General features: G+C 38.8%; 1 protein-coding gene across 4 annotated transcripts in view; it reads right to left on the bottom strand.

The window, feature by feature from the left end:
- mllt10 (myeloid/lymphoid or mixed-lineage leukemia; translocated to, 10) overlaps positions 1–23,344 on the bottom strand; it is a 44,278-nt gene that overhangs the window by 7,565 nt on the left and 13,369 nt on the right. For 3 of the 4 annotated variants that reach the window (XM_015386610.1, XM_015386609.1, XM_015386612.1), the window contains exons 7-12: positions 15,578–15,676; positions 14,353–14,689; positions 13,402–13,620; positions 11,543–12,034; positions 6,260–6,420; positions 1,749–1,860 (exon numbers count right to left, since the gene is read on the bottom strand). In XM_015386610.1, the coding sequence (XP_015242096.1) occupies positions 1,749–1,860; positions 6,260–6,420; positions 11,543–12,034; positions 13,402–13,620; positions 14,353–14,689; positions 15,578–15,676 (1,420 nt within the window). The remainder of the gene's footprint in view (positions 1–1,748; positions 1,861–6,259; positions 6,421–11,542; positions 12,035–13,401; positions 13,621–14,352; positions 14,690–15,577; positions 15,677–23,344) is intronic. The other variant, XM_015386611.1, reaches the window with a different exon arrangement.

Here is a 23,344-nt window from a genome sequence, read left to right on the forward strand (position 1 = left end):
TGTTTTCCATTTTTGTGTAAATTTCCTGAGACAGTTTGGAGGGGCTGCAGTGGCACTAAAAAAACTAAACGCCATTTAGTTTTACTTTTCCTTCTTGAATGATTCAATCTAACATTTCTGTAAAACGTTTATTAATATGCTTATTATTCAGTGGTTCCCAAACTGGCTTTTAAATAATTTATGGCAGAGTTTAGCTGCACCATGGTGCACCTCTTTAGCTACACTAAGAATATCTAGAATATTGTTCCCCAAAATATCCAGCTCCTCTAACCCCTGATACAACTATTAAAACTTTAATAAATGCATCCAGATTGGTTCTTTTATGATTCAGGATTGGGATTGGGGCCCAGAATATTTTCTGATCTGACCGTTTCCTCTCCAGTCGAGATTACGGGCACTACAATCCCAGAGACTCTGCAAGCTACGACCATCTCCCTTTCACTGCATCTCCAAAACACGAGCCTTCATTCACGCTGCATCCCCCCCGCCCTCTCTCTCTCTCTCTCTGAGAGACTCTCCATCTCTCCTCCCTCTGGGCCCCTGGCCAGACGCTTCTTTTCATTTTCCTCAGTCACAGTAATGAATCACACATGCGCACACACTTTTGCATTTATACACTCGCGCAAACTCCCCTCTACTTAAGACAGTCAAATCCTAGCTTTTTTTTTCCTTTCCTCCCCCCACCAGGTCACCACTCCAGTCGCTGGGCTCCTCTTTTTAAAGTCCCTTTTCCGTCGTAACCCTTTCCGTCCTGCCAGCTCCCGCCAGACGGGTGCCAAAGTAAACACCCCCCACACACATATACACACACCTAGTGTGTATATGTGTGTGTATATATACACACACACCTAGTGTGACCCTTGGAAGCCGATAAAATGGAAGACTAAAAATGCTTCCAGTGACTGGGCAGAGCTATGACTGATTATGACAGAATGAGATTATTTTAGAAGCTTGTTGTTGCCAGAGCGATAAGGTTCACACATCAATCAAGAAACTGTAGGACAAAACAGGAACTGTTTAATAATCATTGTCATTTTAAAGCAAATAAGAATCACATCTCATTTATTTATAATAAGTAAAGTAATTACTGTTTTACACACACTTTAAGGCATTTTAAAGAACTTAATTTTCCTTGAATACAGAGGAATTTCTTACATAAAACCAGCTTATATGTGTCCCTACGTAAAACCTGCACACCCCCTAACAAGAAACACACACACCTCAACACACACACACACTGACGGAAAGAAAGAAAGCCCTGTAGCTCCCTGACATTCAGCCTGATTAGTGAGCTGACCTGCAGGTCAGAGTGGATCTGGCTCTGATGACTGGCAGCAGGAACCACTTCCTCCTCTTCTCCCTTTATCCCCTCTTCCTCTCTTTTTCTCTTGTTTCTCTGCTCTCTGGCCAACCAGATGTCTTGCATCAGGAAGCAGCTCCTCCTGATTGCTTAAACCACTTCTAACTCCCTCTTTGAGCTCATCTGTATTTCGGACAGACTGCGACATGTTCCGACTTTTTACCAAGTAGCAGTCGTGGCGCAGGGATCCTCTACTCCCCTTCATGTCAAAATAAACAAATTTTAAAAAAGCAGCAAGCGATGTGTTGATGCTCCACCCACTCCAAAATAGAGGTAGGAGGAGCTTAAGACTATCACTGACCCCTGACCTCACAGTGGGATCAAGAGGGCGTGACCTATCCATTATCTTCTTCTCTTTCACACACTCCCACATTAGGTATCACAGTACCTGCTGGCGAGGCCTCAGACTGAGCGATGAGAGCTGCCATGCTGGAGTTGGGGTTCAGCCTGTTGCCAAACATGTGTGGGGGGGCCAGGTTGAACACGGGGCCCGGCAGAGCCTGAGAAATGAGACAAAAAAAGCAGAGGGGCCACATCAGTTGTTGTTTCTCTCAAGTATCTTTACAATTTATCGTATTCACATGAAAAGATAGCTGGGTGTTTATGGTTGAGTGTGTGAGTCGATGAACAATCTTTCAACAAGATGTTTGAGATAAAAACTGATAAAAAGCATTAGTGAGAAGATCTTTTGAACAATAAAAATAAATAATAACCAAAAACTGCGGAGGGATTATATGTTTAATATTAATTAAAACAGATGCAAAGATGACAATAAAATAAATTCCAGAGAGAAAAAAATTATGTTTTTCGTGATAAAACACAAGATGTGTTTTAGTTTCTTTTAAGGTAACGACCTAAAATGAATAATAATAATTCTTGAATAAATAATATTAAAAAAGACACATATTATTTTGTAATTAGACTTCATGTGGGGACTATCTGAATCAATTATGTCCAAACTATAAAAAGAAAAAAGACAAAAAGTGAAGCTTATCATTCTGCTCCATATATACGCAGCGCTGGGAGCGTCCTCGCACCCCGACACTACGCTGACATGCTGACAAAGTGTTTCTGATGCATAGAGTTTAATCCAATTAAGGCATTTCCCAACTAAGGGGCTGTGGTTTGACGGGCCAGGGTGGGGTGGGTGGGAGTGAGAGGGTAGAGCATGAGGAGGGGAATCTGCTCCACTTAAAGAACAAAATGGCCGACTGTTAAATGCAGTGAAAATCACTGTGACCAAACCGAAACATGTGACGATGCAGAAAAGTGATTAAAATAAGAGAGCGCTCAGGAAGTCTGCAGCTTCCTTAAGACTCAACCGGACCATGAAGATCAGCTATGATCTAAAAACTAACAGTATGAAGATAAATATTTACTTTAGCTGGTTTTAAAGACGTGTTTACGGCATATTATGTGTTAAAAAAAAAAAAAAAAAAACAAGCAAACCCATAGAAAGCTGCACGTGAGAATAGCAGAAAATGATTAATAATGTTTAGGAAAGCCTTCAAGCTATGAATATATGTTTATTTTTTTAAATTAGACTATTAATAATTCATGAATTGGGATTTTTAAGATGGGAAAGACCTAAAAATATTGATTCTGCTTTAATTTAATTCTTATTTCAGATTCTATTAAGCAACCTGTTCCGCGCTCCTCCTAACGCCTCCTCCTCCATCCCTTGTTTCCAGAAGCCTGCCCCCTTTCACATCAACATTCATTTTTCATTTGCATTCATTTTTCATTAAACTGCTTTCTCTTACTCCTGTCTTAGGCAAATAGCCAATAGCAGAAGGCCAAGAGTCTGTCAGCGGACTGCAAACAGCGAACCGTCTCAGTCTTTCTCTCTCACACACACACACACACACAGACGGGGGAAGCCTGGTTTGTTGGCTTCAGTCTGCAGTTGTGTCAGTTCTGCAAACTCAGCTCAAAGTCGGCATGCTTCCCACAAACAAAGGCTTAGGAAGAGGAGATGAATAAAATCCTCTCAATTACACAAAGGTTTACACCTTTCTCCTGTCCCCAGGAACATGCATTAAGCTGAGATATAAAGGCCAGGCAGCTGAACACCCCCCCTCCACCTCTACCATACAGTCACCCCTCCCTCGCTCAATCTACCTCTCCATTCCTACTGCTGAGATTGTCAGATGTCATTACATCTCAGGACAACGGTGGAGGAAGACAGTCGGAAGAGAGAAAGCGTAAAGTGCTTGCGGGGGTGGGATGAGGTTGGACAAAGACGGTCAGGTTCGGACATTGAAAAATGTAAATCCGCTATTATCAGGTCTAGAATCAATGTTCTCAATATCGTCACTGTGTTTGTGTAAAAAGGCTGAAAATATTCAAAACCTGTTGATTCATGCAGAGGTAATTTATTGAACTTTATTAACGATTTCTCCTGCTGCATAAACAGACCACAATTTAGCAGTGACAATAATTCAGGTACACATGAACAGACAGTCTGTCTTTCTTCTGGATCATATTACTTCTTTCAATCAGATCCAGTGCACAGTGAATATGTGCAGGTCAAGCTTAAAAATTAATTATTAAACTGACTTTTAGATGAGTTCATGTTCATTATTATCAACCATGACAGTAACATCAATGAAATAAATGCAGATTTACCAACGTGAAGAGTTGAACTATGGCTTCAAATTTAACAATCTATCAGTAGCTGTGCAGCCATTGTTGAGATTTTTTTATGCATTTAGCATGTTTAGAGTCTACCCCTTATTAGGAGACACAATAGAAGAGTTCCAGTCTGCATTCTGAACACAATGCCACCAGCATTCAGACTAAGATTTACAAACAGAAAAGATAAGCTAGAACCTTAAAATAGCTTTTGTTAGTAGCTCAGATTGCTGTATGGATGCTTTAATTGTTAAGGCTTTCGGGAAGCTGCACTATAGACAGATGCCCTTTCAGAAGAAAAAAAGAATATAAAGCAAGGAGCGTTATTTTTTGTCAAAAGGGGTTTATTGTGAAGGTTCCAATGAAGGAGTGCCTCAGGTTATCAGCACTGTCAAAACTTTTGCCAAAAAGGATGCTAATTACGTTTCTTCACACATAAAACATTAATAAGTGTATATAGGAGCTGTTAAACCCTTGGTTAAATGGATGAAATTATCAATCAGGCTCTTATTGTGAAGGTTTGAAGGAAACTGTCTCAGTTTATCTGCTTCAGCTACTAGTGATTTTGCTAAAGGATTTAACTGTTAAGTATTATGTCAGTAGCCATGAATCAGATGGCAAAGGTTGCTCCATACCTTTTTTTTTTTTTTTTAAGATTTTTAAACAGGTGAAACTCAATGCTGGTTGAAAAGTAACATTAAAATAAAAGCCTTTTCTCTTAAATGCATAAAGTATACATTTTCTGTATAGTTTTGGATAAATCGCTGCTTTAAGTCAGTTTGTTCAACAAATGGTGAGTTTAAAGTTTGTGTCCATCAATTGGGGATTTTTTCCATTAGCAAATTAGTTGACAATTGTTTAAAAATTCAAAAAAACAAATTACTTAATTAGATTTAATGTTTTGTAAATATTATAACAATAGATCTAGTTCAAAACATTGCCTTTAAACCGCTATTAAAAAGGAGAGCATCCAATGCAAAATTTTCTCTTTCAGCATTGGCGACTACAAGCAGAGGATTGATAGATTTAATTCTTTGAGAATTTTTTTAAATGTCCCTTTAAATAACATGTCTTAAAAAAACTAAGAAAAAACCCTTTATTACACAGTTGACGTTCTTTTTTGGTTAAGCTTGATGACAAACTGCGTTTTTAATTAAAACCATTTCATTAAAACTATTGTACTGGTATTTCTATTCTTAAACAGCAGGTCTATAATAAATTGTACATCTGTAAATGTTTTAAATGCTTCGTAATTACGGCATTAAAGGATAAGGACAGGCTCTTATTAGGAAACGTGCTACGACATTTAAAGCAGATCAGATTTACACCACATCCAGGAGACGAGATTTAAAGTTAACTAAAAAGCTAATAAGTAACACGCACTCTGAAAGGAAGCTTTTTCTGCAATTTGGTGTTTAACTGTGGCTTTCATGTTTAAGGTTTCTACTTTCATGTTTTCTAAAAGAACTCCAAACATTTCATCGGTCTTCAAAAGCGTGGCCTTGATTTTTAGACCCGCTTTAAGGGATGATGCCTGGAGAATGAACTCAGATGCGTCTTCTGAACCGTTCTCCAAAGCATAATAGGACATGCATTCAGCCTTGGCAGCTTCCTCCAGTGATTCTTTCTGCTGGAACCCCGAGTGTATTCAAACTGATGGGTTTGAGACAATAATGAGTATTTCTTTCTGTTTACACCAAAAAATAAAAAATTATTCTGTGCGTTTTAATTAGCTGAAATCCATCACAACCTTGTTCACTGAGGTTAATAGAACCGAATCAGTCGAGAGAATACACACTTTCTAATGACATGTTTGGAGAACAAGAAGAAAGCTCTATTTTTTTGTGCTTTCAATGCATGAAAACGACCCTCCACAGGTGCACCCGGGCTTCGGCAATACATCATCCGACAATAAAAAGTGACTCCACACAAGGTCGGAATGCACACGTTTTATTTATTTATTTTGCTTTACAGATAATTAACGTGCAGAAGTTTAATAATGGTGCTGAGAGATTTGCCACAGAAAGCATTTAATTGCACGCCATTTGTTCCTCGTGCGGTTCATCTCCACTTGAGCTCGGAGCTGGGAGAGATGTGGGTGAATTGAGCGATGCAGGGGTTTGTTGAATAAAAGCAGAGCGCGCGTGAAAGAAAAGGGAGAAATGGAGTGCGTCGCTGTGGGTTTGATGCTTTTTCATGCGTGCCAGAGTGAGGTGGGTGTGTGTGAGTGAGAGTTTTCAGCTAACGCTGCGTGTTGGGACTCACGTGTGTGGAGGCTGTGCTGTTGAGCGGTGCCGTGGCTGTGAATGGAGAGGGAGGCGCTAGGGAAGGTGTGGGCTGCTGTTGCTGTGACAACTCGGCGCTCGCCCCGCCCATGGCGACGGCTGCTGTCCCCGACGATGACCCGTCGGCTGCAGAGAAGACACCTGTGGAGAGATAAAACACTGACAGCGTCATCCTAATCCTTAGTCCCACTTAAATCATAAAGCGGCGATACGTTTAAGTAGATGATGGAACAGTTAACACATCATGTCACAAAATGTATTACAATATAATCAAATGTGCAAGCATCTGATGTTGGCTAGGTATTCTTAGAAGAATAAAGATTTTATTACGATTGGAAAAATTTATGTTCTTTAAAGTCAAAAGTCTACAAAAAGGAGAAAATGCTTGGGGTTTAAAATAAACCTAATGAAGTTTGCTCAAAGCACAATTTACAAAAAAAAACTAGCTGGGAATAGAAAATATAAACAAATAATAAATATAATAGTAACGTAAGAAAATTACTGCTGGGATGCATGACCTGGGTGCTTTAAAAAAATAAAATAGAGAAACTAAAATAAAAAAATTATCATGTTAATAAAAATAGGTAGAGATTAACTGAAGGCTTAATTAGGAAAATTTAATGTAATTAAATCAAATAAAAGTAACTAAAGAATAAATAAAAAAACTTTCAAAATATATTTATTATGTTTTTTATATTTTATTCTGAAATTAAATCAAATTACAGGTATCAAATTCATCTAAATTTATGTTGTTATCAAAATTCACCCGTCCCCCGACACATGCCCCTGTCCAACATCTCTCCTTCTTCCCCTCGCCCACTAACCACGGATAAGCCCTGCCCCTGCCTCCCTTTGACCCCAGCAGAGGAGGGAGCAGCGGGGGTGGGGGGGTAAAGGGGCCCCTCAGCCCCACAAAAGCCTGAATGGCTTAGGGCAGCACACATTCACTGGGGGAACAAGAGATCTTTGTGCCAGGAGGGGAGGGGTCGGAGGGGTGGAGGGAGCGATAGATAGGAACACTACATGGGCCGACATACTATTTATAACGCTTTGCAATATGCAGCAGAAAAATTGATCCCCGAAGCAGGGGTGGGCAAGGATCCGGGGGCGGGGCAGGGGTTGGGGGGGGTGCTAATGCAAGGATTTCAGCAGCTGGATTAAAGAGCGGACCAACAATTTATCAGAGTTTAGCTAATGCAGCGCATGAAATCAGGTTGTTGAAAGAAAATGGTGAGAAAACCAAAGAACAGATCAGAGTTATTTTGTAAAACACAACAGATAAAATTTTTTTTTGAAAAAATAGGTTAACGCTCTAATTTTAGATTTTCATGAAATTTTTAGCAATATTCCATAATTAACTTTTTTTTTTATTAAAACCTTAATTTATTCTAAAATATTTAAAGATCCCCTTACTGCTAATGGAAATATTACAAGACAGACATTAAATGCGTAAACTATCCCACTTAAATAAAACAGATTTTAACAATTAACAGCTTTTCCTTCAAAATTAGATAATAATAAAAAATAGCACAATTAAAATAGAATTAAACCAGACTCTATTGTGTGGAAACTGAAAAGATAAAAACTTTAAATCGACCTAAATTAATTCTTTTTAGGAGCAGAATCTCACTGGTCTCAATTACACAGCAATTCCTCGCTTTTGCTGTTTCTTCCAAAAAAACGTAATCATATCTAATATCTTCAGTTTAAATTGGAAATCTCTAATAAACAGTAAAAAAAAAGATAGAACTGCACCAGACATCTACAAAATAAATCATTATTTTTAAAACTTGGGTGTAAATAGTGAGTATTATCTGAAGCTGCAAACCAGAGCCTTTCAGCTTGTTTTAGCGGGACAGAGCTGATGTAATCGCGAGACACACCAAGTGTAACCACAACAACACGGAGACATTTGTTTTCCTGAGTTCTCCACCAACAAACAAAAACAAAAACTAATTTAAAGCCAGAAGTAGGGCGGCTGTTTGATCAGAGAGAGGAATAAAATGCAGGGAGGTTTGCTTCAGTCTAATAAAAACATGTGAGTCACTAAAACACCAAGAGAAATAAAGAGAGCTGCAAGAATCATGGGCAGAAAGAAAGGAAAGAAGAGAAACAAAGTTAAATAAACAAAACCGGATTTGTTTTTCTAGTATGCATCGTTTTAAATTATAGGGGAAGGAAAAAATACACACTATATTGGAAGAGTTTCAACTAGCTTGGTTTTGTTTATATATTCCAGCATATAGGTGTGTGTGTGTGTGTTTTATTATCCACAAAAAAATCCTATTTTTAGACATGACTCATAATGTTAAAATGAAAATAAAAAAGCTAAATTTTTATTTAAATGTGAAATTAAAAAACAAATCAGTACATCTGTATTTAAGATGGTTCGTTTGGTTTTCAGTTTGAAACCTTCCAGAATATTTTGCTGCTTTTCACCACTTCCCCTCACGTGTGCGTAGCAGAGACAAAGCTGCTGATTATCAACCTAGGAATTCCCTGGGATTAACTCCTACAATTAAACATGTGATCATTTAAGTGAGTTAATAAATACACGCCTATAAGCGCCTTCATTTGGTCTGCCTGGTTTCTTCCCCCTTTATGCATTTACACTCCAGCTGCCCTGAATAAATCCAGGATCTTTCCTCCCACACACACACACACACACACACCCACAGTGACCTGACTGTGCTCGTCCGGCTCGTCCGTCCCAGTGGTGACCCCGCAGCCATCAAACATTAACCTAGCCAAAATCTCACCCCTGCTTTTCCCCATCCACCAACACGTTTCTATCAGACCTACTATCTATCCATCAGCAGCAGACAGGAGAGTGAGAGGGAGGGGGGTTAAATGCCAGGATTCTTCCCATTACTGCCCTGCATTAACCCTTAGCTAAATATTTACAGTAAGCGGGACAACTTCTCCTTCTCTCGCTCTCACACCAGTATATATGAAGCACAGACATGCGGAACCGCCGCCTGATCCGACCTCGCCGTTTGTGGTCAGAAATGGCAGCGCTGCTTCAGGGAAAAGCTTGAACTGAGAACCTGAGACGGGACGCTGAGTCGCAAATATGCCGAACCCCCCGCAGCAGAAAATAAACCTAGATAGTGGCTCACCATCTCACGATCTTATCTTCTGGTGATTATTCACATTAGTTGGGGTGTAAAATTAATAGAAGTTAAGAGAGGGATGTGTAGCGACAAGTCTGCATGGGTTTGGGATTGCTCCTAAAAAATAATAAAAAAAAAAAAAAGACACACTTTGCATTGTATAAAAAAAGAGAAAAAAAGAGCTTATATCAAATTGGTAAGATGGGAAAAAAACTAACCTGTTGATCTACTCAATTTAAATATTAAAATGAAAAAACAGCATAAAACAGCTAAAGAGAATTTCATCAAATGCTTCAGAAGTAATTTAGAACGTAAATCATTTTTCTGCCAAATTAACAACTACATTTAAACTCTAAAACCACATTTTATATTATTTGCTAATCTGCTGTTAATTTAAACACCTCTCACATAAATAAGAATTTATATATATTTTTTTTATTTAAGTACTTGAGATTAATAAATACAGTAATGTTATTATTTACAATAAAACAAAAATAAAAGTTTAAAAAAACTTTTTTAAATCAGTAATAAATGTACAGTTTTATTGCTCTAAGCTGTTATATTCCCCCCTTTATTGGACTTAATAGATAATATATAATTTAGATAATATATAACTTATGGTGTTTGTTAATGTAGCAGAATGAGTCGGAAGAAAATGCTGTGAAAATAGTAAACAATAATAAATAATTAAATCTAATGCCAATAATGTTTTTTTTTTCGTTAAAATAAATAACATATAATGTGTAAACACATACTTCCAAGAAACTAAAATGTGTTTGTTTTTTTCTGCAGCTTTTCCATGCAGGTTAAAGGTAAACCGTGGATTAGGCAAACTAAGCCCACTGGAGTGTGTCTGTGTGTCGTCTTCCATCAGAGCGCGGGCTCCGCCGCTGAGACAGCAGTCTATAAAACAGCCGGACCGGTCTCTGACTGCATTAACAAACACAGCTACTTAATGTTTCATGTTTTCTTTAGGTTGTGGGATATTTTATTGTGCGACTGGGACAACAGCCAGTAAACGTTGCCAGATTGCTCACAATCATTGATTTCTCTCACCCTACAGTCTCTTTGGGGTGTTGGATTTCTATATTAATAAATAAGTCACAGCAGCGCACTCCTAAGTTAAGGAAACTCTTTTAATAATTTAGCATTTAAGATGAACTTAAATGGAGGGAGGAATTTAAATGCTGAATGCTTTAACAATAGGGCGGAAATAAAACGGCATGGGAAGAATCTTGGTCCTGGTCAGACTAATCACCCCATCTGCAGTAATACACGGTATATAAACAGTCCGTAAATTTACATTTGTCAGCTTTGTAAAGCTTTAACTGATTAGCGACACTTTGAGCGACAAGCAGAAGACAGGTACGAGACAGACATCTGAAAGCTTGAGGTAGGAAACAAAAAGGTGATGATTCTGGGAGAAAGGGGAGGTGTGGGAAGTGAGGAGCAGACTGAGCCACTTCCATCAGCCCAGGGAAACTCCAAAGCATAAAGGCAGTTGCCAAGCAACTGAACATGATGGGGAAAAAAAAAAAAAAAGAAATATACAGAGCCTTTTCCACGTGTGTGAGCAAGATGCTCAATCTACCACACACGCATGCACAGGGACACACACATGCAAATATTGAGGCAATTACAAAAGTGAATCAAATCCTTGCCATTAGTGATTGGTAATTTAATACTGTGCTGAGGCCGTCCTCAAACCCCCTACTGAATTATTTATGCACATTCAGAGACTCGGGGATGTGTGGAACAGAAACTGACACAAACGGGCCATATTGGACTTTACTTATAATTTGGTTTGATTGTATCAGAGCACCAATGAGGAAAAGGAGTCCAAACAAGAAGAGATGCACAGATCAGCAGGTCAGAATGGGAACTTGCACATTTTTCTTGATTTGCAGGTCAGAAACTAAAAATGATCTTTTTGTTCTATAAACTTCATGCTTCTAAAATAACTAGTAACAAGACAAAGGGTCCAAATGAGGTCAAGTCCTGCATGAAAACAGGAAGTTTGTTCCAGCCAGGAGAAGCTAGAACGGTGTCTTTACAAACAAGTCTTAACTGTGCTGTTAGGACGACACAATCCCTCCATCAGTCTGAACTTTGCAAACATCTCCAACTCTGTGTTTGTGTTTGTTTCTCACCTGAGCTGCTGGTTGCGGAGCTGCTACTGCTTTGCAAACTCCCGTTCCTGAGAAGTGCCGGGGATTTCTGAATGCCGACGCCCAGGACCCCGATCGCCCTGTCTCCTCCTATACCCGCTCCCAAACCGCTGCTGGAAACTAAGCCTGGTCGGCCTGAGAGAGTCGAGGGCGTAGCCGAGGCGGTGGAGGCTGGGGAAGATGAGGAGGAGGAGGTGATGCTGGCTGCAGAGGAGGAGGAGGTGGGGAGGGTTAGGGATGGAGCTGCCTCCGAGGGCTTTGTGTCTGTGGTGAAACAAGGTCCGAATCGGTTTCGCCAGTTGCCCTTCTTTTTCTTCTTCACGCCGTCCTCCCCTCCTGCTGCTGCTATCGCGCCGCCCATCCCCAGCCCGCTGCTGGAGGCCTGGGATCGTTTGTAGCCGGTCGTTCCGACGAGGCTGGTGGTTTCGCTGGCGGTGTGACTGTGGGAGTTCTCGTACAGCTTTCCACCAACCGCTACAGAGACAAGTGAGAAATCATTCTTCAGGTTTTCTCTCACGTTCTTGTCTTTCCTAAACTTTTTACTTTACAATCACAACCTCAAATGCGTTTGTTGGGATTTTATGTAATAGATAACACAGAACAGTGCATAACTGCGAAGTGGATGGAAAAAAAATCAGAAAATTTACAAAACTCTGAGAGATTAACTTTTTAAAAACTTACAAGTTTAAGTTATACTTTATCTTGAGTGGAAATATGATGAAGCATCACCACTCTTCCTAGAGTCAGATTTCTGACTACTCCATCCATTGTGAATAACATCTCTTAATGAAAACAAGCTTGTTTAAAACAAATATGCACCATTGAGAGACACACTTTATTCTTTTTTTTTTTTTTAGAATAAAGGCTTATTTGTTAAATATTATGTTCCATCTGCTGAGTCATTTGGAGGTTGAGTGAAAATACAGCCAACTCTAATTTAATTGAACCTATTCTTACACACTTTATTGATTGATTTTAAGTTTCACAACTTATAAAATGTATTTTGTACTTATTTTGCTGTGGAATTACTGTATGCTATATGTTCATTTTTATCTTATTCTTTGGAATACCAGAATTTGCATAAACACTCAATATTTTGTTGAATTTTACATCATTTCCTAAAATATTAAGTCAGTTTTTATGATCAGGGTTACTACGTAAATCAGTTACTTAGAGTTTGAATATTTTTTTTAATATTAAATACTTTGTTAAAACTTGAATATTTTTTAAAATGTACTTTTTGCTTTATTAAGTAGTGCTACTCTTACCTAAGCTACCCACCTTTGCCGTTTTATTCTGATACCCTACAATAAAAAAAAAAAATAATACAAAAAAAAACAATGCAAGCCTTACTGGCTTTTATGGAAGAGGGCCAACATGAAAACTCGCCATTAAAAGAGACCAGAAAACAGCAGTAATCGACTTATAACAGTATAAACATGGAAAACTGTGTTCAAAACATTTTGAACATTTTCTGGAAAACTAGCCGAGCGCATGTCTGAACACAGCACAGTGCTGTGGGGATACTTTGTTCAGAAAGTGTTGGTCAGAGGAGGGATGGAGCGAGCTAAATAATTACAAAGTAACCTGATGTTAAGAGCCTGGATGAGAGGTTTTATCTAGAGGAGAACTATTCAAATATAGCGTATTGTCATCTTAGAGTGGAGCAGATTGCTGCCCACAGACGTTCTACATCCAGTCTGACTGAGGTAAGCTAATTCAAGAAAATTAGTGGCCATTTCAGTTTAAATCATGCACCACTATGTGATGGTTTATTACATTAAATCCCAAAGGAAAACACTGAAGTGTGTTGCCCAACGGAGCACACGTTTCTTAAATACCTGCAGAGGTTGTGGTCGCAGACATCAGAGAACCAAAGAGAGTTGTGGTTCCCTCTGATGCCCCGCCCTCAGAGCTCGGCTTGACCAGACAGCTGCTGAAAGACGGAGGGGAGGAAAAAGTGGTTCCACCGCCAGGACGCAGCGTTGAGTCTGTGAAGCTGAGGAAGTCTGAGGAGGATGGGGCGGCGGGAGCCTTGCTGGCACTCGTCAGCAGCAGGCCTGGGAGACAGGTGGAACAATTGGGGCATTTACAAACGGAGGAAACAAGCGAGGAGGAAGTGAGGACAGAGAGGAGAGGAAGGATAGTGAGCAGTACTGGAGAAGAGAAAAATGGATCTAAGAAAACAGACACTGCAGCTGCAGAGGTTTCCATTTTAATCTTTTGGGAGGAAAGAGATAACTTCAATAATAAATTAGAATCCTTCCTGATTACAAAGTCCTCGCATTTATCAGAGGAAGGAAGCGTCTCTGAAGGACGCAGATGCAGAGAAACTGAGCTAAACCACAAAACACACCTTCAGCTGACAGGAGCTCAGAGGTTTAAACAGAAGAAAACCAAAGACCAGTGTGATCGCTGCCTCCTCCCATGTCTCGATTTCCCTGCTTGTCTTACGTGTCTGTGTTTGTGTTTTCCAGACAGGGCCCCAGATTACAGGAGCCAGTCGAGACGAAGCGGTGGAAGCGGTGATTACGCAGCCACACACACAAAGCTCTGGTGCCTGAGCGAAATCCACTCAATGACACAGCGCTTCCACAAAACACACACATCAACCTGCTTATTTAGGTCTTACTGATGCTGCTGTGCTGCAGCTGCAGATTTCATGTTTCAATTTTTTTTTTTGTTCAACAGCAGATGATTTTTCACTGTGTTTCCATTTTCCTAACTGCAGGGAGAATTCCCAGCTGTGGGGAAAAATTTACATACGGAAGCATTCGCTGCTATTAATTCACCTTGATGGAAAGGCCCCGTGGAAGCGGAGGCAGATGTAGAGGAGGTAGCCATGGTGACCACCGCTGACGGTAACGGTTTCCCAGACGAAGTGAGAGATTTGCGGCCGCCCCTCTGTCCGACGGCGTGAGGGCCGCCGCTGTTCTTCTTGTTCTTGCCTTCGGACGCCGCCTTGGTCGCATCTGCCACCAGGCCGTCCTTGGACGGCCCCCCCGAGTGAGCCGACGACACTTCCTGGAAGTTGGCGTTGGTAAATCGCCCACTACTGTCGTCTAAACGCTTCTGAGAGGCCGCGGGCAGAGAGGGAACACCTCCTCCTGTGGTGCCGCTGTTGTAGGTCTGAGCAAGGAAGGAAGATAAGGAGGACCCAAAAAAGAAATAAAAAACAAACTACTTAGTGAATATCCAAAAACAGACGAATCACAAGAAACAAGTGAAGGAGAGAACAGTGCTTCATTATGTAAGGAAATTTGAAATAAACATATGATTTTAATAACAAAAACAATACTAATGTCTTTTTTTAACTGTAGTTCATATAGACACTAGATGACACTACATTCATTATATAATTTCAACAAGAATTTATTGATAAAAAAAAAAATAAAAGGTAGCATCTGGTTAATGTCTGCTGCTTTGGCCTGATCAAATATTATATGTATTATACAAAACTACTATATGTTTCATACAAAAAGGTGTCTCTGAATAAAATACAAGTCTGAATGGGAGGAACTTATTTTAGATCTTCACAACCTGCTTATTATATAGAGTGATACTACAGTAACTATAACTATTCTAAATATATAGTCCTATAAAACATATAGTATTTGTTTCTTTTAAGTTCCTACTTGAGTACTTGTTGCATTTCGTCAAAGTGTTACATCTTTGGAGGTTTATTTTTTACCGGTATGTATATGTGCAAAATCGCATGGATATACTACATTTATTTTTCGTTTTTCTTTAATATGATTATTAATAAACATTTATATTTTGTCTCAAATATTGTTGTATTTTGATTTGTAAAAAATTGGAAATAAGAAATGCAAAAAAAATGTATACTTTCAAACAAAAAAACATATATAGTAGATTTTGTCATTAGCGAAGGGGAGACTTTCTTAACAAAAATAAAGACTGTAGAATGAATAGTGGCCAATTAAATAGAGAGATAATTCATAGATGGATGGAGAAAAACATGGATGACAGGATGGAAGAGCAGTGAAAAATGCTCACCTTGTCAGGGACCATGATGTTAGGAAGAACAAGCGATGGAGACATGTCCATGGAGCCTTTCTTGTGTCTAGGTTTATGTCTGTCTCGCTCCTTGTGCTTCTGAACATGTTGAGTAAAGAAACCAAAGGAAAAGAACAACAGATTAGTGAAGCTGCTTAACGTGAGGGAAAAGGATTAATGTTCAACATACGGAGCATTAGAAGAAAATCTTGTTTGTAAACATTTTAAGGAAGGAAAAAAAGGAAAAGTTTGTCACATCTGAGTAATTAGAATACAGATGTAGAAGGCGGGTGTGTGCATGACAGAGGGAGGAAGGCGCTGCTGCATTTTAATGACTCAATCTGAGATTAAAGTCCAAACAGCCACAGAAACAAAAGAGAGCGATGGAGGAGAGATAAAAAGGGGTGTTTAACATGCTGCCATATAGAGAAGAGACCATCTAAGTGCCTTGTGCTGAACCGTTCAGAGTCTCCCCGTTTCGCCCAATCAGATCGTTCCTCTCAGACCATCAAAGCTCAATTTACACCCTCGCCGGCACAGGCAGACACCGTCACCCTCCTCTCGCAGCAGAGGTGGTGACTGGGTGCCAGCACATTTACACCTCACAAGCGCTCCTCACACTACATGATTTCTGCAGACTGGCGTACGCAGGCAAGGTGCACAAACTCTTTAAACGCACACTGGCACGTGTGCAGTCATGCATGGTTCAGAGAATATGGTGAAAATGTACAAAACATCCCGATAAAACAGCGAGGGACTCGGCGTGTTTGTGATGTTCCGACACATATGTAACAGCAGAAAGCGCCCCTCCCCACGGGGGTTTGTTAAAGGCTCAGTGCAGGAAGGATTGTGACAGTTTAGCCAGACTTCCTCCATGAATGGCAGTTAACAGACATCCCCAACCAAACCAAGAGATAGCAGCTTCACTCAGTTCACCGACTTCCGATACGGTGCAAGATTTAAGAGTCACAAAAATTGTTTTTAAAGAATATGTCTTTAATATGCCAAACTTAATTCAACATAACTCAGCGGCTTTTAAAAATTTATTAAATTTGAACATTTAAGGTAATTTGAAGAAAAAAGTTATCAAACACAAATGTCTCTGACATTAAGGCTGATTAGTTTAGTTTATTATTTTATATAACTTGCAAGGCTTGAGAGCTGGATGATACATTTATACATATAAAATATATATATATATATATATATATATATATATATATATATATATATATATATATATTCTTTTTGTCTTTAACAATATTGCCTTTTAGCCTTTGCAAAAAAAGGTCTTTTTGTACAATTTTCTTATGTTTTAAAGCCAGAGTTGATAAACCTCCGTCTCTTCCAGAACAAACTGCATGCTTGTCAAAAACCCATAGGCTGCTCATACTACTCTGTCTGCAATAGCAAAGCAGTAAACAAAAAGCACAGTGAAGGTTTTTTTTGTTTTGTTTTTTACACAAAGACAGAAGATGAATCCAAATGTTGTGCTGCACCAAAAACCTCCGAGGAGAACAAAGCGGGAAGCTGAAATCTTCAGGATTCCCTTGTTGTTTTTCATTAACATTCCAGAGGTAGGTGTTGATGGACAGAGGCTGAGTGGAGAGAGTCGGGTAACACATCCACTCAGAGGACCAACAGCGCCGGTCGTGGGAAACATAACACACATGCTAACACTGTAGCTCCGCCACAGCCTTATCAATCATGGCGATTGATTAAACAGAGAAGCCTTTTAGCAGTGTACGCTCCGTGGTCATTCGGACAGGTCGTTTGACCCTCTGAATCCGAGGAGAATGAATTTAAAAAAGAAACCGCCTCTTTATGCTCCTTTAAAAGCAATCGTTTAATTTAAGAGTTAAACATAAGTGGCGGTGCTGGTTTCAGACATGAGCTTCTGACACAGAAACAGGGCTTCTGGTTAAATCATCATCAGAGCCCTAATTATAAATGTTCATTTTCATTAGAGGAGCGCCAATCAGACTGTTCCTGGACGACAGTAAAACATATGAAAAGACTATATGGAAATAAGAAAAAGAAACTTTTTTTGATAAATGATATCATAATTCAGCCGATAATACATTAATTAATAATAGTTGTGTTTTTATCTCAACAAAGTGCATAAAAAGTATGAGCAACTGGTTGCAATAAAGGGATAAACATGTTATAATTTAGTTAGTATTAAAAAATGCAACAAGGGGGTCGAAAAAAACAAAAATAGTACTTTGGTTCACTAAAGAGAGCTGATTCAGAATGAAGGGAAGCCTTAGACATTTCTATCTTATATCATTTGCACAAAAGTTGACTCTATTGTTAAAAGGGGTAGGCATTTATTTATCTTTATCGTGATACATTTCTAGTCACGATAACAATTTTTATTTATTATCTAAAAGACTTAAATTAGAATGATGAGTGATGATTAAAAAAATTAACTGCAAATGTATTCTTTTCATTGGGGCAATTTGAAGGATTAAATACGGTTACTAGGGTTTGTTTTTTTAATATAAATCACACAACTTTATGTAACTGATGTACCGAAAAAGTCTTTTTAAAATGTGTATATTTTTTCAAAATAACTATTTGTGATTTTAGGGTTGTGATTGCTGTGCCACGCAGCCTCAGCAACCTAAGAATTCAAAGAATTAATAAGGTGAGTATTTATCGCAATGAGATTTTATGGCCATATCCCCCAGCCTTAATTCCTAATTCAAGTAAAAATCAGAAGTGAAGAATAATAAGAATAATTCTCTTTAAACAGAGACTTTAATGTAATATTTAAAATATTAAATCAGTGTTTTATTAAAGCTTTTATATTAAAAATCCCTTTATCAAGAATTGAAATTTAGCCATCTCCCTTTTTTTTTTTTTATATTTTTCTGATATAGGGCTAAGTTTTTATACATTTTAAAGAAGAAAAGAGCAGTTTCAAGCCTAACTAAGTGTAGGCTCTGATAGGTTCATTTTTAAACATGGTTCTGGATCCAGTTAACAGCTGGTTAAATTAGCTAGGGTTCAGAAAAGTGAACCAGAGTTGAAGCCAAACTGAAGTTTGGTCAAATCTGTACGGAAAGCTGTTAGGGCCAATAAAGAACCACGCTTCAGAGATTTAAACTAAAAGTCAACTTAGCGCACTTTAAGCTAATGTGGTAGATAGGTTAATTTGGTGCAGTGGACAGCCTTCCACTAATTTAGAAAAGCAAAATAAAATTTTGCTAGAGGCCATATTGGTCCTTGTTTGCTTTGAATCCAAGTTCAATTAAATCCTAAATCTAGTTGGTTTAGACCAAAGCTGCTTTTCTAAGATGCAGCTTTTATTAAAGAATGCTAAAACAATTAAACCCTAATATATCATTCATTATATCAGAAAACATCGGTCTACTAAGGCTAGAAGGGTAAAGTTTTATCTAGTTCAGATTTGAAATATTTCCCAGTTCGAATCGATGGCCTCAGGAGGACGAGAGGGCACTGGAGGTGGAGGTCAGACAGAGAAGGAGAAGCAAGGGAAGACGAGTAGAAAGGGAGGAACGGGAAGCAAAGGAGAAAATAATCCGCCCTGGCCTGGCAGGAATTCCCCTGTGCCGTTTCCTGCAGGATTTCTGACCAGCCATTGTGTGCGTGCACGTATGGATGTGTGTGTTTCCTGCAGGCCTTTCGGAGCAGCCAGTGTGGGGGATCTCTAAGCCCCTGCTGTTGGTTGACTGCAGGCTCTAACACGAGGTGGGCATACATCTGAGCCTCCACCGTGCATTACAAATGCATGTGCAGACAGACAGACAAACACGCACACACAAGGACCCAAATCTAATCCAAATGATCCCTGACCCAAGGAAGGGGATAGAGAGTATGCGTCTATGAGTCTGAGCAATGGAGGAGGGGGATACGCTAATGCTTCCAAACTGCTCAGGGAGAATTACTACACCTAAAAACAAGAGCCGGGAGACGGACAGAATCAACTTTGATTTGCACACATTCATCCTGAAGCTGCTATGGTCAGACAAAATCACCAAGGAGTACAAAACCTACATATTCCATTTTCAGTTGATCTCAAATATTATCCCATGTTTTTCTATCAAAGCAGTGAATAAAATGTGAAAGATTAGTTCGGTTTACTTCCCTCTAGTCTGAACAGGTCCAAATACTGCAAGTATCACAGCATAAAAATGAATAAGGAGTAATGCCTCATCTTGCTTTCTGTTGGTCTAAGAAGTTTGAAATAACTGAAAAATATTTAGATAGAAAAAAAATTTAGAAAGATTTTGTCAAGAGTAAAGTGATGCAATGCCACATTTTACCTTAAATCTCCTCCTTTAAAAATCTAAATTCCTTTATACGTTCTGCAGGACCTCCTATCCCAGTGCAAAGGCTAAGCAGGGGGTTTAAATAATGATTTTGTCAGGTACGAGTTCTGTGCTGATAATGGAGCGGCTGTAGTAAACATGTTGTCCCTGCCGTTTCACTGAACAAAATGTTATCTCAGGCTTGGACCAATTTGGCCTTGGCTGAAGAGACGTTCTCACACTGGATGGAGTCTAAATAAAAGAACCTATTTGAGCTTAAAATGGGGTTTTCCTTGTTCTTTTTTTATGCAAATATTTTTTTTTTCACATAAACACAGAGGAAAGCTAAACACCAAAGAAATGAGAAAGGAAGATAGCATTTTAATAGTTTAATGTCTGTATCATAAACACTTTTTCTAGTGGTTACTATGCAGTGAATGAGGAAGGATTGTTCTGATTAAACTCTTAAAAAGGTCTGGTGAAGGAAGTATTAAAAATACATTCAAAAACCTTACTTTCTAGTCTTATTTACCTTTATAGTCTTAATATACCCTGGACTATAATTCCAATGTGAAGGAAAATCTGAGCCAACTGTCTTATGTCAATGGTACCAACATTGGTAACACATCTGCAGCATCTTGTTTTCTTCTAGAAACTCTGAGGATATCCCTATAAATTTTGGAAGTTTCAAAATTGTCCACCTTCAGTTTTAACCTTTCCTTTAGAGGAGGAAACAACTGCTGTTGACCAGTGTATGAGAGGATAAAGGGTAGGGATTATTTTTTTTATTTAAAAACTGCATATTGCAGAGTTTGTGAATTTGGTAAGTTTTATCTAGCACTCTGTGCTCATATCTTTTCCAGTTGATTAGAGTTTATAAAAGGAGATGACAGTCTGGCTACACAAAGGAAACATACAAAAATAACAATATTTATCAATTTCACAAAGATATCAATTATATATAAAATTCATGACTTTTTTGTTTCATCAGAAAGTTTCCACTACTCATTGCGAGTCTTAACGCGTAACCCCTATTCAATTCAGTTTACTTATGTTGCACTAGTTAACATCTCCAGGCACTTTACAGTCAATTTAATAAAATCCTATAGATGGGTTCAGTCATTCATCCAAGGGAGACCAAGCAGACTGCAGCAGCTCATTGACTTGCAGAGTTCCCTCTTCCTCAAAGAGTATGCATCTTTTCAAAGAGGATTGGATATTCATTGAGCGAGCAATGAGCGAGTGAAAGTCTAGCTGACATTTAGAACATGTTACATGCATGAATTTCTTCCCGTCACTGTGAAACACATTGCAAGACTTGACATTGCCATTATATGACATACATTTTGCATCTGAAGTGCAGCCGAGAATCACTCAACTAGGTGTATTATCAGACAACAAACACGTGCAATCTGGAGCTGTTTGCGCTATTCTCACATTGCAAGAAGTTATCAACTCCGCACTGTGTCCAGATTTCAATGTGAAACCTAGTAAACTGGGGTTGCCCGCATGGTGAGTTATTCTCTATAAAGCCAAATGACATCAGAGCTAACAACTGCTACAACCAGGCTCCACCACATACTAATTAGAAGTAGCGATGCCTTTCAAAAGAGCAATAAGGTCAGTGCAACCCAAAAATAGTCAAAAGAATTGTGTTCTATTATGAATGCAGGGGGTGGACAGGTGGATTTTTACTGATGTGATGTAAAGAGGAACTCTACAGAGAGGAAAAAAGCTTTAGCATGAGAGAAACAGATTGTGTCTTTCAACCTGTCAATGTGCCTTCTTCTGTCTCTCCAAAATGTGAGCACCGTGTAAGTTTCTATAAGAGTCATAGTCGTGGGTGGAGGAATAGGGAGGGTAAGGTCACAGGGCTGTCTTACCTTCTTGTCCTGCTCTGAGGGTCTATCCATAGACTGAGAGGAAGAGTCACTTAAGCTTTGAGACCTACTACCACGGCCCCTGCTCCTTCGCTAAAAAGCAAAGAGGACTCCAAGTTACTGGATAGAACTCCACTAAAGAGGCTTAATGTTGATCAAAAATAACTGAGATCAAAATTAAAAATAAGGAAAGAAGACAAAAGCATTTGACTGAAATTATGGAGGAAAATGTCAAGATCAGTCAAAAAGAAAATCTTTGGAATAAAAAAAAGGCACTGAACTGGTTCCTGATGGGTGAAAAAAAAATATCGTGGCAGTAGGCGTTCAAATAAAAACGCATTCAATGTTCAGGAAAAAAAGAAAAATCACTAAGTATCAGTAAAACAAACAAAAAAAAAAAAAAATCTTTTTTATTTATAATTTCAAAAAAGGGGGAAATAACTCAAAAAAGATTTTTTTTGCAATTAGAGCTTTGAAAAATTCTAGGACTTTTTGCTTCTGACAAAAAAGCAGAGTTCTTGCTGGAGATATTTAAGAAGTGCTGCACAGAATAAAGACAAACCAACTTTTTGATACAACAAATTAATTACACCAACATCTAGGTTTCTCTGACAGCTAAAAGACTTCAACAATTCTTTGATCCCTTAAAAAACTTATGCAAAGTTATGCAACCTTTGTTGCTTAACTTCGGCTTTGAAGATGCCATAAAAACAACCATTTCCCAGACCTCCGCAACAGACAAGGCTATTAAAGTGGTGCATCCATAGGTGCATCAACCAAACCAAAACGAGTAAAATAATTAGTACAAGGTGACCCTGAAATGTCTGTTTAACACCAAATTCACTGTAACTGAGAGCAAAGCAGACTAATCATAGTTCAAAATTGGTTTTACAGACCACATCCAGTCAAACACCATATGTTACTAACATGGCGTAAATATCTATCAAGTCACATTCCATGAAACCCATTGTGTTGACAATGCTGTCATTAATTCCCCCACGCACATTCCTGTCATCCAGACCGTCCAAACTTAATGACATTATACCCCAGCATCCAGAGCAATTCATATACGCTCGATGTAATCAATGTGCCAGCATGAGGTAACAGTGGAAAATGCTGTCTGTATGGATGCGTTTGTGCACGGTGTCCTGTATTCTATTCAAGCATGGCCCCACAGATCAGAGTGGTGCAGCCACTTCCCCATCAGTGACACAGGAATCCCTGTGCCCCCCCTCAACCAACTGATGCTTAGCAGACATGTGCAACCAGGGTGTTAAGAGAGAGACAAACGCAACAGTTGATCTTTTAAGCACATGTGTGAACGGCAGACAAGTGTTGGATTATGTGGTCCATTTTCTGTTAATAAATGTGTTTAATAACTTATTATTTTTGGATAACATTCAATCTGACAATGAAAAGATGTTCCAACTAGGTTGTGGGACAAAACAAAGATAATATGGAGATTATCTGAAGGGAGAAAATATTTGTGCACTGTCAAGGTTTACACAAGTTAAAGCAATAATTAACAGGGCAGCTTTTACATTTTAAACTTTTTTACAACCTAAAACCCAAGGCAGGTTTTTTTCCATCATATCTAAATTACATGGAAT

This window comes from Cyprinodon variegatus, unplaced genomic scaffold (assembly GCF_000732505.1).
Source record: "Cyprinodon variegatus isolate N-32 unplaced genomic scaffold, C_variegatus-1.0 Scaffold372, whole genome shotgun sequence".
Classification (NCBI taxonomy): Eukaryota; Metazoa; Chordata; class Actinopteri; order Cyprinodontiformes; family Cyprinodontidae; genus Cyprinodon; species Cyprinodon variegatus.